Source organism: Gracilinanus agilis, chromosome 3, assembly GCF_016433145.1.
Source record: "Gracilinanus agilis isolate LMUSP501 chromosome 3, AgileGrace, whole genome shotgun sequence".
NCBI lineage: Eukaryota > Metazoa > Chordata > Mammalia > Didelphimorphia > Didelphidae > Gracilinanus > Gracilinanus agilis.
Genome location: NC_058132.1, coordinates 253,098,267 through 253,115,445, shown reverse-complemented (window position 1 = coordinate 253,115,445; position 17,179 = coordinate 253,098,267). Strand labels below are relative to the sequence as shown.

Here is a 17,179-nt window from a genome sequence, read left to right as displayed (position 1 = left end):
ACACACACACACACACACACACACACACACACAGATTTTTCCTTAAATACTTTAATTTCCCATTTCTACAATCTACTGATTTCCTCTGTCTTCCTCTACCACTGCACCCTATCTATATACAGTGATAGTCATTTCCCTGATCTTGCCAAAAAAATATTCTACTTCATTTTCATGGATTCTGATTATTATTTTTAATTCACCAAAAGAAAAATTGAGACTACTTGGTGATAATTATGTTTCTCCCCATCCTTTCTTACATACCTCTCATATCATCCTCTACTATTTCCTTAACTCTAGTATGTGATAAAATAGTAGCCTTTCTCCTTGCCAAGGTTAGTCTGTCTTCACATTTCCTTGATCCTATCTTTTCTTGTCTTCTACAGTAGATTGACTGTATTATCTTTTATTATTATTTCCATTCTATCTATGACCTTTATTCTTTTCCAATCTACTGGCTCCTTTCTTGCTGCCTACAAATACACCTATGTCTTTTCTGTCCAAAAAAACTTTCATTAGATCCTGCCATCTCTGATAGTTATTGACTTGTATCTCCCCTTGCTTAATTGGCAAAAAACTGCTTTCAAAAGCCATGTATAAATAATGCTTCCACTTCTTTCACTTCTAGATTTTCTATAATTTGGGTTCTAACCTTATTCGTCTGAAACTTTTTTCAAAGTAAATAGTCTCTTACTAGCTAAATCTAATAGCTTTTTCTTAGTTTTGTTAATGCTTCTTGTTCTTCTTGAAACATCTGACACTGTTCACTGCCTTCTTTCTTGTTGTATACTTTAGTTTTTTATGAATTTTTTTTACATTTAAAAAATTCTTGCTTGGTTTCTCTTCTGCCTATCTGACAGTTTGCTGAATTTTTATTGATGTAATAATGCCCATACTTAACTGTCTACAAAATAGGTTTAATATAACAGCTTTAGCTTATTAATAACAGCTTCAATTTATTTATAACACCTCTAAGGCTCTTTTCTTTCTATACTCTCATTTGGTGTTCCCATCAACTTCCATGGATTTGGTGATCATCTGTATGAAAATGATTCCTAGATTTAGATATCCAACTTTAGTTTATTTTCTGAGCTTCAGTCTCATATCACTATCTGCTTGTTGGATATCTTGATTGGATGTCTTGTAGACATTTTAAACTTAATATAAATTGTCTAAGACCAAGAATGTTGTCTATAGGTTCAGAGTAATCATGCAGTGAGTGAATGAGTAAAGCAATGTTTATTTAAAGTTTTACTTTGTGCAAATTACTGTGCTAATCACTGAGAATACTAATAAAAAAGTAAGATAGTTCCTATTTCTCAGGGAACTCATATTCTCATAGGGGAGACAATACATATAGAAGATTTTAGCTGTAAGTCATGGAAAGCACTAATAGTCCTTAGGCAGGACTGACAGTTTAAGGAATGCTACTACTAATCTGCCTTTTGGTCTCAGTTGGTCAGCAGTTGTTGCTATTTATGACAAAGGTGGACCTCTTCTTTTCAAGAATTTTCCCCCTCAGTGATGGCTTCAGGGATTGCAAGGGAAGCAGAAGCAGTCTTGTAGTTTGGGGACACTGCTATTAACAAAGCTCTTGGACTCTGGGTTTTCACCTGCCTCCATCAGGATCTGAGGGAAGGTAGTGGTTAAGGTAGTAGTGGTTTAACTTACCTGTTATATCGTGTTTCCCATTGATGGTATCCGAACTGATTTAGCTAAGCTGGAATGCAAAACAAATTATTCCAGTCCCTCTAGGAGCAAGCTCCTTTCTTCCAACAAAGAAGCAAATATTTCAAAATGTAGCATTTCCCTCAGAGGTTAACTCCAATGAATATGACAGCTTTTTGAGGCCTCTGGAGTTTGCTGATGGGAGAATGGCAGGGTGGAAGTGGATCAATCATTTGTCATCCTTCTGTTCTATTAGAAATAACTTGCTCTCCTACTAAAATATCTGTTATTAGCTGACTTGTTTGAATAAATCATTTCATTGAATACACTATGAAGAGTGATGGTAAAAATCTGGATAATAACAATATCAGTAGTCAAAGAATATAATTGACATATAAAATCACATTGATTGAAAGTTCTTCAAGTTGTAAATTAGAAGTTTTATTTTGTTCATTTGCCAACCTTCTGAATTCCAATTCTGCCTATTGACTAGCTGTGTGACCATGGCAAAGTCACGTAATCTCTGTGAGCCTCTGTTTCCTCAACTATAAAAATAGAGAAAACAATAATGATAGTAACCAATTCATTGAGGGGCATCAGGTTAACAAATTTGAAGAAATGTCAGTTTTATAAAGAAGAGACAGGGATTTGGGGACATATAATATGTTGGCAAAGAATCTATCTATAGGGATACATGTAAAGTGGGATTTATATAGCCACGAGGAATTCAATTTCAACTAAGGCACTGTATTCCTTGTATTGATGAGGAATACTCCCATTGTATGGTCTACGGGTTTTCTTAGTGGATGCTCTTACTCACCTGCCATAAGTCCTCATGGCTTTGCAATAGATTTTTGAGTAAACATTTGAGTAAACACATTAAAGGACCTGAAGAAATGTTTTAACTAAGCCTTTATCCTGTTCTGTTTCTATCTTTGGAAACTTATCATTATGGAAGAGCATTGTATCTATTGCTTCCATGGGAACCATCCTCTTACAGCCCACATTATCTATCATCAATATCGAATGTATTTTTTCTAGTTGATCCAAGGCAGGAAATATAAAAACATCTATGTGTGTGTNGTGTGTGTGTGTGTGTGTGTGTGTGTGTGTGTGTGTGTGTGTGTGTGGAGACTTTATCTCAAAGGAACATAGCACCTTATTTTTTACTCATAAGAATGTGGAACGTTTTAATTACCTGTTACTTAACCATTGCCAAATGTATTGGACATTCTTTTTCTCCTTTACTATCAATTAAATTTCTAAACGTTAATATATTTGGGCAGATATGCTAAAAAAATTTAGACAGCCAATGGATTTGTCATCCTTGAATAGGCCCAACTACAGATTATAAACTGTGCAGACACTCAACCTCAGTTTCTCATGTCAGACATTAAACATTTATTAAATATTTACTTTTTGTCAGGCATTGTGCTAAGCACAGGGGATACAAATGCAAGTTAAAAAAAGGCCCTAACCTCAAAGAGCTTACCCTCTGATAGGGGAAAATAGTACTTAAAAGGAATTTGGAAAGGGAGAGGGGGGAAGGTACCTAGCCTAGGGGCTGGATAGAGAAATTTAAGAAAATCCAAAATCATTGTGGCTGACAAGAAATAAGAAGTCTGTACTCAGCTCCTTTCTTAAATAGAGGTGCCAAGAGTCCAAGACTGTCTTATTGTCAGAGGATCCAGTTGTTGAGGCAGAGGTTACTGATGAGATGTGAGTACCAGGAAGATAGAGGGCAGAGAGTACTGATGAGAACTGAGTGTCAGGGAGTTTCAATCTTTTAAGATAATGATATGAGCGATGAGTTTCCTTTTAGGGAAAAGGTATGATAAAGAGGGTTTAGAGAAGTCCAAAAGCAGTGTTGCTGGTGGGAAATGTCTATCCTTCTGGAAGGCACAGAAACTATACTGACAAGAGACTAAATCTCTAGGCTTTTGTGAATCCTTACTACTTGTTATAAAAAAGGGAAAGCTTCAGATAAATAGACTTTATGCATATTTCTGTCTCAGCCATTTGGATTTTTGCAATATTGAAAATTCTGATTCCAGACCTGGTCTGTGGTATATGTCTTTGTTTCTATTAAAATTTGATTTTTTTCCTTTTCCCCTTTAGTACCCATGGTTGCCCTTATCAGTGACACATGTTGGATCCCTGCGTTTTAATATTAGAAGTACCATTAGAAATGCAATCTTTTTTTTAGGAGCCCTAAGATTATTATTTTTCAGTCCTAATTTATTTTTTAAAAAGGCATCTAAATTTAAACCAAGGAGTACTTTAAACAATGTGATAATCCCGTTCACTGTCAGGTACGATTTTTTAATATAAATAATTATCCCTTCCACATCACCATTTTCCCTATTGATGTTTCAATTTATCATGAGTTGGTTTAAGAAATTAAATGGAAGTTTTTTTTGAGTTTTATGGAAGCCACAGACGACATGCAAAAGCCAGCAGACCACACAGAAAAAGTTTAGAAATTAAGAAATACATACTTCACTCCAAATTTACAATAAGGTGCTGTAAATACCCCATAAAAATAAAAAAAAATTATCACTTCTTCTTTGGTATGAAGGGAGGGTTAAAAAATTTTACATGAAGAGGCTGTACCATTAATCCCCTCCATGTGGAAAGGATAACTGTAGGTAATAGAAACAAAACAATGGAGTGGGGGCGGAGGAAGCTGATCAATTCTTTATGAAATATTTTTAGTTTGTTATTCTCTAATCTAAATTAATCTAATTCTCCAAATAGTTTATCATCTGTGAGGCTTTCAATTTATCATGAGTTGGCTTAAGAAATTAAATGGAAGTTTTTTGGGAGTTTTATGGAAGCCACAGATGACATGCAAAGGCCAGCAGACCACACACAAAAAGTTATAGTTTTTTTAAAATAAAATTTTTATTAATATCTTTTGTTTTTATGCTGTATTCTATATCTATATTTCCCAATATATACCTTCCCCTTCCCTCTCAGAGGAGAGTTCATTTTATTTGGTAGCATTCTAATTAGTATTCTTAAGGTTGAACTCAAAATGCCATTTTAAACTATTTTATTAGTAAAAGTAGTATTGTGGGACTATTATGATTTGAAAATTTTCTCGACAGATGACATTTTTTATTGTTCATGAGGGTACTTGAGACTGGCTATGTGTGTGTGTGTGTGTGTGTGTGTGTGTGTGTGTGTGTGTGTGTGTAAGATAACCAAATGTATATTTCTTTTATTTTTGAATAAATAAAAAAACCTCTTCACAAATGTAATATTAGAGCTTTTTCTTTCTGCAGATATACCTATTTATTAGCACAACGATCATATTTATTCTCTCTTTTTAGAATGATCAAGTTCTTCAAGGTTTCTCAGTGGAGAAAGGAGAATTCACATGCCCACTCTGTCGTCAATTTGCTAACAGTGTTCTTCCGTGTTATCCTGGAAACAATGTGGAAAATAGCCTTTGGCAGTGTCATAGTAACAAGAGCATGCAAGAGCTTATAAAAGAGGTTGAAGAGCTTCAAGAACAGCTGGGAATTTTCCCAGTAAGCATCAGTGTAAGGCAGAAAGATCCTTATTAATTTGCTTCTACTTTTCAGCTATTCCTTTTTATTCAATCTCTTTGTGACTCATTTCTGTTTTTTATGAATTTAAAGGAAACTGCTTGAAAAGTTCTGACTTCTGTCATTTTATTAAGAAAAAAGAATAATAGAATATATTATTCCTGAAGGCCATAATTATTGTCTGTCTAAATTCTTATAGTTTAGTATTGCATTTTTCTAAAACATGAAACCCCATATGTTTATATGTAGTTAGACACTTGTCATAGAACTGAAATACATACATTTCAATATTATTTCTCTGATGAAAAGCACAATTCTAGTTTATATATATGCTTTTAAACATGTTTTACACAGAATTACATATATTTATGAAACAGTATATATGAAAAAGATTATATGTTAAACATTCCAACAACCTGGAGCTTGCCTGATATACAAATTGCTATATTATAGTTTCATCATGGATACTGTGTTTTTTCTTAGATTTTTGTCCATGATGCTAACCAATATAAATAACAGAAGTATGTCCTTATAATACAGTTTTACTTTTAAAATAATTTATGAGTCCAGACTCATTGGGGAATGAGCCTCCAATGTATAGTCATTCCTGGCCTTATTAGATAAATATATTTATAAAAAGTTAAAATGTTTTGAATTTTTCTAAATTGAGTAATTCAAAATACACTAGGGAAGCCAGTACGAAATAATATGATATATTCCTCATTCTTTTAAAAATAATTTCTTTTACTAGGTGAATTTATATTTTTAAATTTATTTAATTAAGGTATTTAATAAATTGACTTGAACCAAACACATAATTCAGTTATATTAGAATTCAGCACTGCACAAAAGCATATTAAAATTTGTATGTATTAGTTTTTCTTAAAGCGAAGCATCCTTTATTATTTTAAAAGTTAGTAAGTCAATAAACTTTTATTAAGTGCTTGCTATGTACCAGGCACTGTACTAAGTACTAGGCATTTAAAAAAAAGTGGCAAAAGACAAGTCATTGCCCTCTTAAGAGTTCACAATTGAATGGGAGAGATAGCAGCCTATTTACAGTAAAAATAGGAAATAATTAAAAGAGGGAAGGAACCATACTTTAGAGGGGTTGGGAAAGACTTTCTGTAGAAGTTGGGATTTTAACTGAGACTTGAAGGAAGCCATTAGGCAAAGATAAAAAGATGGAGTTTTCCAGGCATAAGGGGCAGCTAGAGGAAAATGCCTGGAGTTGAGAGTAGGAATGTAAGGAAGCCAGTGTCATTGGACTGAAATGTGTGGAGGGGGATTTAGGTGTAAGACAGCTAGAAAGAGGAATCTGTTGTGAAGGGCCAAATAGAGCCATTTTATCCTTGAGGTAATAAGGGGCCTTTGGAGTTTATTGAGTGAGGAAAGGGTAGTATTGGTGACATGATTGGTCTGCACTTTAGGAAAGCCACTTTGGTGGTTGAATGGAATAAGGACTGGAGTAGGGAGAGACTTGAGGTAGGCAGACAGATTGTACCAGGGTTATGGCAATGTCTGAGGAGAGAAGGAGGCACATTTGAGAGATGTTGCAAAAGTGAAATCCACAGATTGAAGATGGGTGAGTGAGAGAAATGGTGTAGAGTAAAAGATGACACCTATCTTATGAGTCTGAGGACATGGAAGGATGGTTTTGTGCTAGAAAGTAAAGACAGGGAAATTAGGAGATGTCAGGGAGGATGGGTAGGGTAAACCATAATGACCTTAGTTTTGGACTCATTGAGTTTAAGATACCCCTTTGGGGTACAGTTTGAGATATCTGAAAGGCTGTTAGAGATGTGACTGAAGATCAGCAGGGAGGTTAGTGCAGGATAGGTAGATTTGAGTGTCAGTATTGAGATGAAAATTAAATTCATTGGAGCTGATAAGTTCAAATGTAGTATAGAGGAAGAAGAGAAGAGGACGCAGGACAGAACTCTATGGGACATCTAGGTTGGAGGGCATAGTCTGGAGAAGGATCCAGTAATGGAGACCAAGAAAGAGTGGTCTGTAAGTAGGAGAGAGTAGTGTTCCAAACACCTAGAGAGAAGAGAGTATCAAGAACATGACAATCAACAGTGCCAAAGAATGCAGAGATCAAAAAGAATGAAGATTGAGAAAAGACCATTAGGTTTTGACAGTTGACATCATTGGTTACTTTGGAGAGAGAAATTTGGTAGAATAGTGAGACTGGATGATGGTAAGATATTATGAGAGTGAGGGGAGTGAAAGTGAATGCATCTGTTGTAGATGATCTTTTCAATGAATCTGATTACCAAGAGCAGAAGAGCTATAGGGCAGTAATTAGCAGGAATAGGATCGAAGAGACCAGGGCATGTTTGTAGGCAATAGAGAAGAAGTCAGTAGACAGGGAGGGGAGAGATTGAAGATAATTGAGAGATAAGGGATGACAGAAGGGACAGTCTGTTAGAGGAGGCGGGATAGATGAGTTGCTTTTACAGATGGAGGATTGGGTCTTCTTTGTGTGAGACAGGAATGAAGGAGAAGATTGTGGCAGAAGCATCTGAATGATAAGAGATGAGGAAGAGGGAGCTTTTAGTGAATGACTTCAGTTTTTTTTTCTCTAAAACATGAACCAAAATTCCTTAAAAGAAAAAAAATTAAATGATAAATTAGATCCTTAAATTGCATAGAGATTAAACTTTATCTGTCAAAGTATCCCCCAGAGTATGTCATAAAATAAGACAGGAGAAAATTTTTATCATTTTATTTCTTTATGTTAGAAAAGTATTTTAAAGTGTAATTTAAAGTGTAATTTACCATGTGCTTGCCACATGGTAAGCACTTAATGTATTTATGTATATATCTGTTGGTTGTACTACATTTACAAATTTATAAATTTTAATTTTCTGATGTCTTTTAGCAATAATAAACATGTTTGTATTGTCCTTCTGTTGACAAATGTAAAAATATAGTGTACTTTTTTTGTTGTTATTGTTAGTCAGAAACCAACTTAAGTAAAGAAATGGAATCTGTAATGAAGGATATCAAAAGTACTACACAAAAGAAATACACAGACTATAGCAAGACTCCTGGCTCACCAGACAATGATTTTCTCTTTATGTACTCTGTAGCTAGGTAAGTACAGTATTTAATTTTCTAAGAGTTTTTCAGTTGTTGTTCCTCATTGGTGTTGTTGAATAGATCTTTATTTTTGTAGTCATAAGGGTTCATTTAACAGGATGGATATCTTTTATATTTTTTTTACTTATGGATTAAATCATTGTTTTTGTTGAAAACTTCCCACCATGCCTATGGACATCAAATCTTATTTAGATGGCTTAAAAGAAAAACCTGGCAATATTTTTCTATTTTGTATCGAATTTAATATTATAGAATAGAGAAGGAGGGATTGTTAGTGCATATTCCAAATTATATAATTCAGAATGAATTGGTTATGGTTAAAAGGGTTCTGTTACACGTTAGAAATCACTGTTTTCCATTTGTTAGGCCTATAGGCAAAAAGAAACAGCCTGTTTCCTAAAACATTGTATTAACCTGAGTAATGAAGAAGGCAAAGAGAAGAAAGCTAAACTTTTCTCATCTTGTGCCTCCTTTAACTAAATAAGCCCAGAGAAGAGAATTAAAAAATTTTAAATTATTTTTAAAGTTTTTCTTTTTTAAAATAGCATCTAGAGATGGCATTTGAAAAGTAGATGAATTGGACTAGAGAGAGAAATGAAAGAAGAGAAAGCTAGCCATATTCCTCAAATTGAAGCTAGAAGGATACAGATGGGCTTTGATTGCCCTTCATCTTCCAAATTAGATGAAAATAACCTTATTTAATAGTAGATGTGAAGCATTGAGAAATATGTCTATTTGGAAATTGTAGGGGTTTGTTCCAAGGGAAATAATGGCAGAGAAGAGAAGCTGACATTCAACTAGAGATTTTTTTGCTAGCCCTTTTCTGTAGCATTTGATATAGTCTCTCTACTTTTATGCCCCTATTTAAAATAAAAAAAACCTAGCAAGCAATATGCATTCAATTATACATATGAAGTCAGGCAAAACATATTTCTGTATTAGTCATGTTGCAAAAACAATCAACCAAACAAAAAAGCAAGAAAATGAAAAAAGTATGCTTCCATCTTCCCTCAAGAGTTCATCAGTTCCTTCTTTGGGTGGGTGGGTAGGGAAGGAGAACATTTTTGGTTGTGGATCCTTTGGAATTGTGATGATCCTCTTCTAGAGTTTGTTTAATGTTCTTGTTTAACCTACAGACCTTTTATTTCTTTTAACTATTGCTTTGAAGGGAAATCTTTGATTTATATGTTGTAGCCAGCATTTAATAAAAATTTACTTCAGAGTTACATATTAATAATAAAAGGCTTTAACTTGTTAAGAAAATAGTAATATATTTCTTTAAGCCCCTGCTTCTGAAAGTGATACAAGCTGTGGTGCCATATGTTAGCCACTCTGCTCACTCCAGGAAGACTAGCACCAGGTAGTGGCCAAACTCCTTGGGAATAAGAGGCAAACATAAATACAAACTGGAGACTGAGTCAAATAACATAATACTAATAATATGATTTTTAAAAGTCCTTTATGTACATTATCTCACTTGACCCACATAACTATGAGAGGCTGGAAGTACAAATATTGTTATCCCCATTTTATAGATGATAATACTGAAGTTCAGAGAGATGATATTGAAAATAACAAAGATTGGTCACAGAACCAAAGTAAATTTTAAAATGAGAAATATACTGATCAGCATACTGTCAATGAAGGATAGTAGTATGTAACTTGTTTTAAAGCTCCATGGAATAATAAATTATGTACTGAAGGGATAATGAAAATTTAAAAATGCATAATTTTAATTGTGATTCGAAACTCAGATGGTAAGTACATAGTTTATGTAGAAAGATGACATCATTTGAATACATTATACTTCCAGAGTAATAGTAAGTGTGATATTCTAGTTCTTTATTTTTCTGGTTATCTGAGAGTTGCCCATGGAGAGCATTTTCAAGGATCTTGTAGTATCAGATTGCTCTTCTTGGGCCGTATCCCTATTCTTAACTGAGATAATGTTTATAAAGTGCTTCCTAAATTTTAAATTGGTATATAAATATCAGCTATTGTTTTTATGATCACTATATGGCATTTGTAGGCATGCAGTAATTATCGGAAATTAGATTTTTTATGGATCCTAAGACATACTCTGAACTGGGTTCATGTGCTTTTTAAAATAAGCTCATGAAATCAGCTCATCATCCTGGTTCCTATCCCTTATTAAAGTGTAGAAAATTCAGATTACTTGAGATGGTCAAGGGTTTGGATTTTGAATAGATGGGAACTTATGTACATAAACGTTAACCTCACTTTTCCTCTAAGTAATACATTAAGAAATATATGTATTACTTTAAAATTTGAGGTCCATTTTCCCCTTTACAAAAATCTCTCACCATACTAAACCAAAAAAGGGACATAACTATGAGATGAAATACTGACCATGACTTTTCAAGAGGAGAATAGAGGGTGAGGTGTTGTTTGTATAGTCCAATAGTAACTTTGTAGAAAACTCATATATCAAACTCTTATTTTGACATTTTATGGCTAAAAAAAGCAGATTAAGCCAATTTAATTTTATTAAATAGCTATTATCTTGAGGCAGGAACAACAAAGTGATGCCTGTGGATAGAGTTGCTAGGTCTGGCGTCAAGAAGACCTGAGTTCAAATTTGATCTTAGACACTAACTGTGTGACTTTGGGCAAACCACTTAACCCTGTTTGCCTCAGCTCATCTATATAATTAGCTGGAGAAGGAGATAGCAAACTACTGCAGTATCTTTGCCACAAAACCCCAAATAGGGTCAGAAAGAGTCAGACAACTGAAAAATGACTGAATACCTTAAAGCATGTGCTAAAGTTTGGGAATACAAAGATGAAAAGTGTAATGCTTTCTTCTCTTTGTATTCCCAGTGGAATGTTAGCTTCTTGAGGGCTGTGACTATTTATTGTTTTGTTTTGTTTTGTTTTTTTGTCTTGTATCCACCTAGCAACACTTAGCATAGTGCATTGCACATCAATGTTTAGTTTGAATTTTTAAAAAATTGAATTACTTCTCCAAAGATGAAAAAGTGGCACGGTCATTCTTCATTGTTCTTATAATACATTAGGGTTATGAGATTTAGACAGATAATTATAATGCAAATCAGAATGAGACAAAATGCATTGGGGTGACTAGGTGGAGCAGTAGATAGAGCACCAGGCCTAGAGTCAGAAAGAATTGAGTTGATAATAGGTTTATGAAATTTAGACATAATTATAATGCAAGTGAGAATGAGACAAATACATAGGAAAGGTCAAACAGACATGAAAATTATGGGGAGAGAAGGATCACTTCTGGTTGAGGAGTCAGGATATACTTATGGAGTAGGTAGCATTTTAGCATTTGGAGCTTGAAGAAAATAAAGGATTTTTATCAGGCAGAGATAGAGAGGGGGAGGCTATTTCAGTCATGAGAAACAGTGGATGCAACTGCATAGAGAAATCTGAATGAGACTGAATAATAGCGAGTAGTCAAGTTTTATTGGGATATAGAATGCATGAAAGTGAGTTAAAGTAATAACAATGGAAGGGAAGAGTGGAACCTCATTTTGAAGTAGCCTAAATATAAAGTATGTTTATAGGATTTATTTAATGTTTTTGAGCAGGACACAACCATGCTTGGGAACATTGTTTTGGCACTTGTATGAAAGTTGGCAATGAAGAAAGAAAAGGACAGAGGAAAAAGATCAATTAGAATAATATTATAATAGTCTGGACAAGGTGAGTCAACTACATTGGTCACTATAGAATAGAAAGGAATGGACAGATATGACAAATATTTTGGAAGTGAAATTTGTAGGACATAGTATTTGTTTGGATGTTAGGAGATACAAGAGAGGGAAAAATTAATGATGACACCAGTGTTTTTAGCCTGAGTGATTGGGATAACAATGATAGTGTCAGTAGAGCTGGGTAAGTTAGGAGACTGGATAAGCATGGTGAGGAAAATGATCACTTTAGTTTTTACCACTGAGTTTGAGTTATTGGTAGGATATACAGATAGAATACACATTAAGTTTGTGTAGATTAAAACTGGAGGTCAGTGGAATTTGGGATAAGATTGATTTGGGAACCATTCACATGGAGAGGTATTAGTTGAAGCCATGTGCTTGAATGAATTTGCCATAGAGAGAGAATAGAGACATTGACAGAGCCTGAAAGGTAGCCAAATAAGAGGAAGAAAAGGAATGGTGAGTGGATGGTTAGAGAATTAGGAAGAAAATGGAGATGGATCCTCACTACTACAGAAGCAGGTGAAGCAGAGACCATCAAAGAAGGTGGTGGTTGGCAGTATCAGATGCTTAAGTAGAGATCATACATAAATGAAGAGGATTCAGAAAAACTCTTTGGAATTGGCAGTTAGGAGGTCGCTACTGTCCTTGAAGAGAGTAGTTTCAGTAGAGAGATGGAGAAAGAAACCACATTGCAGAGCCTCAAGGAGTGGAAGTGGAAATAGTGAACAAACTCTTTTTTTCTAGATGTATATCAGGGAAGTGAAAAAGAGAGTTTGAGGGGAGGTCTATGATCAAAGGAACCTTTTTCTTTTCTTGATTCCAGAATCCTGAACAAATGTGTCCACAAATGAGGAAGAGTGTAGAAGGAGAAATGGGAGAAAAGATGATAATACCCAAAGAATAGTCTTGGAGTAGATAGAAAGCAAAATGGAATCGAGGACACAGTTGGAAGGATTAGTCTTTATAAGGAAAGCAAACTCATGCTCTCAGAATGGAAGGAAGAGGGAGAGAATCTCTAATGATATTCAAAGACTGAAAGTGTGGAGGAGAGGAGATGAGGAATTCATTCTAGGTCACTTAAGTTTTCAGAACAGCGTAGGAATTCTGAGCAAGAGTCAAGAAATTTGTTCAGTAGGGCTGTGGATGCTTTTGAAGAAGGAGAAAGAAAAACTGTTGTTTCAATAATGTTTGTTTCTTGGCTTTTTTAATCTTCTCTTGATGGGTAAGGTTGAAGTCTCAAAATAATGATTTACAGAGTGAGAAGTATGTCTCTAATATATCTCCTCCGTTTTCTTGAGTTAGACTTCCACAAAGTATTCACATTGGGTGTTTACTTACCTTAAGATTCACTTGAAGCAATTAAAAAGAAATCCTGAAACTTAAATATCACTTTATAAGAAAGGGAACTATTTAGAATGTAAATTTCTTAAGTTGGGATTCATGTCTCTATAATTCTGTTTTGTAAACTTCACCTAACATAGTTGAATTACATGGTACATGCTTATGATGGAAACTTTTATTCTTTTAAGGTTTAGTTAGCATATAGTTGGAAGAATTTCAAATCAGAGGAGTAGGATTCAACCCTGTTTGTCACTACCTACCTATGTAACCTTAAACAAGTCACTTAATATCTCTGGGTTAAAGTGTCCCTCCCTATTTACTGAATGAATAGGTTGTACTATATGGCATCTAAGGGCTCTTTCAGATTTAAATCTGTTATCTTATGATTTTAGCCTCACAGCACCAACTTCTGCTGGACAGATGCAATAAGAATCTCAAACTTTAATGAGCTCTTAATGAAGCTTATTTAAAAGTTAGCCTTGTTACTAACTTCATTGTTTCTGTTGTGGGTGCCACAATCCTTTCAGACCTTTAGATTTGCAACCTCAGGATCATCCTTAATTCTTCACTCTTCCTCAGTCCCCATATCCAGTAACTTCTGAGGTCCTATTCATTCTATTGTCACAACATCTCTTCTGTCTACTTTCTACTCACATTATCACTACTGTATTTAGGCACTGGCCTTTTGCTTAGACTATTTTAACAGCTGCATAATTAGTTTTCCTGTCTTCAGGCTCTGTGTGCCAGATACTGTGCTGGGGGTTGGTATCAAGATTAAAATGAAACAATTCCTATCTTCAAGAAGTTTACATTTTATTGCTTTGTAAGCCTTAGAATATTTTATAAATGCTTGTTGGTTATTATTCAGAGACATGTATATAGATATAAGTATAAGGTAATTTGTTGGGGAAGTCACTTTCACCTGGGGTGATCAGGAAAGACATCAAGCAGAAGGTGTCACTGAGGTGCTCTGAAAGGAACTAGGGATTATAAGAGATGAAGAGAGAGGGAAATTCATTCTATGCACAGAGACAGGAGTTTGATGTCTTGGGAATAGCAAGAAGGCTAATTTGGCTGAACCAAAAAAATACAGAAACATAAGTAATATATAATAAACAGAACTGGTAAATTGATGCCAGGTTGGGAAGGACTTTTACTGATTAACAGAGTTTTGTTCTTGATTCTAGATGCTCTAAGAGTAATGGAGAAATATGGTCAAACCTGTGCATTAGGAATATCTTTGGCAACTGTGTGGAGGGTGGAGGTAGGAAGAGACTTAAGACAGAGTGACCAGTTCAGAGACTATTATAGTAGTCCAGATGAGAGATAATGAGGGTCTCATGGACAGTGTTGGCTATCTGAGTAGAGAGTAGGTGTTTTATGGAGGTAGCATTGACAAGATTTGGCAGCAGATTGGAAGAGGGAAAAATATGTGGTAAGGGAGAGCAAGTAGGTGAGGATGATTCTGGTTTGAACCTAGATGATTAGAAGAATAGCAGTGCCCTCAACAGACCTAGTCTAAGTTTGGGAAAATTGTGTGTTTGGTGGGAAAGATAATGATTTCTCTTTTGGACTTGTTGAATATGAGATATCTATGAGACATCCAGTTTAAAATGCCTAATAGGCATTTGGGGATGTAGAATTAGAGCATGAGGGATTAGGTCTGGTTATGTAGATTTGCATGTAGATAATAATTAAATCTCTAGAACCTAATGAAGTCACTGAGAATGGAGGTAGTGAAGAGGACCAGGTTAAAGATATGGGGTGTACCGAAAAGGGTTGGGATGGGGGATGTTGATTAACACATGAGACTGAGATGGAAGGGTCAGGTAGGAATTCATGACTGAATTAAACTGAGTATTAAAGTTATTTTAATAATAAATATGTTAATTAAATATTTTTAAAAACCACTATTTTTTAATAAGGATATTAATTTCTGTTAAAAGTTGGTAGTGGTTTAAAGGCCTCTTTATTTTTGCTTTCTCAAAGACCATTTCTCCCAGATGGATATATTGTTAATTGTTTACTATTTATTACAAAAATTGAATTCTTTGGAGAAGGAAGTACAGTATTTTAGTGGGTGACTCTAGTCCTGAAATTACTTCACATAATGATTTGTTAGAGTGTTCTAACAATAGAATTTAGTGTAACTTACATCTCTTTATTTTTAGTTGCTTGGAGCACTCTTAGAAAAAATTTCAGATTTTAACCCTAGGAGGTTTGTAATGAGGTTATTTGAAGGATATGTTGATTTGAATTTCAATGAAACAAAATGTATCTGTTCAAGTTTTATTATATTTCCAAACAAATACTTGAATCTGATAGGAAAGATAATGTTTGGATCAAGATATATCTTCATCAAACACCAAATTATTTGATTTGGTTTATATCAAAATAAGGAATAATAAAATTGCAGGGATTATTTTGAAACATTCTAGCCCCTAGCATTCTAGGTTGGGCGTGGCTTGTAGCAATTTATGATAGGGATTAGGACTAGTCTTATGATTTGATATAAAAAATGTGGAAATGAGGATGAAGAAACTCTTATCAGTGCAGGCTAACATCTTCCCTGCAATTTCTTGTCTTAAAAAGTTACCTAGAGTACTAAGAGGTTAAGTGACTAGCCCAGGGTCACATAACCAGTATGGATCAGTAGTGAGATTTTAACTCACATCTTCTTGGCTCCGCAGCCAGATAGTCATTATATCTTTTATGACAAATATAGATAATATATATATATCTTAGGATGCAGAACTATAGTGAAGATAAGAGGACAGGAATAGAAATTTGAGGGTCAAAAACATATAAATAGTAATAGAATAATCTTTTCAAGATAGAAAACATGTTGATATACCTTGTCTTACTCACTTTGTATAGTCCTGAAAACTTAATTTGTATATCTAAAATTTGTAATTTGATTCATGATAAATGTATGATAAGTGTTTACTAAACAGCCCTTATCATGAATTCTCTTGAAAAGTAAAGAATTTTTTGGAAAGCAAATAATTATTCTTTTTTGTATAATTCCAGATTTTGACAAATATTTAATTTTTTTTAAATAAAGGAATGCCAGTAGAATGAAAATTGGAAAGCCTCGAATTGAGCCTTTAGGAGCCTAAGAATTTAGTATTTAAGTACCAAAACCAAAAACCAAAAAAACCCAAGTAAGGATGGATTGGATAGATGAATGAAGAAGACCAGGAGAATCTTGTGTTATTGGTTTCATTTGCCCTGTAACCAAGAAAAGAAAATGTCATTTAATAAATCAGAAATACTACTGAGTTTTTGTTAGTGCAATGTTTTGTTAATGCATCTGGGGTATATACAGAAAAAATTTAAGATATAGTGCTTGCCATCAAGAATCTTACTTTCTTGTTGTGAAGACAACTAGTATACATGTAATAACAGCAAATATGCAAAATAATAAAATTAAGTTCTGAATTGTGCCACAAATGATAAGTACTTTAAAAGCTCAGAGGAAGTCCCCAAAAGTTGAAGTGCCCAAGGATAACTTTGAGGAGGTGAAGCATGAACTAGATTTTGTAATTCTATAAATTTTGGATAGGTGAATAAAAAAATGGAAGACAAATAGGGAAAATAACACGAGTGAAGACCACAGAGACAGGAATGGTTATGGTTATTCTTACAGAGTGATGAGTAGAACAGTTTGATAGGGGACTGCTGAGTAAATGAGGGCTTTGGGTATAGTCACTACAATCTCCATAATGGGAGGGGAGAGTGCTCAACAGGGATGATAGATAAAATGAAGTCTTTTTCATTGTTGTAAAAACCTGGCACATATAAAAT

At 34.3% G+C, this 17,179-nt stretch overlaps 1 protein-coding gene across 1 annotated transcript in view; it reads left to right on the top strand.

Moving 5' to 3' along the window:
* Window positions 1–17,179, top strand: part of UBR3 (ubiquitin protein ligase E3 component n-recognin 3) — a 255,154-nt gene that overhangs the window by 159,103 nt on the left and 78,872 nt on the right. Inside the window, 2 exon segments of the mRNA XM_044669094.1 lie at window positions 5,001–5,201; window positions 8,185–8,321. Coding sequence (XP_044525029.1) covers window positions 5,001–5,201; window positions 8,185–8,321 — 338 coding nt within the window.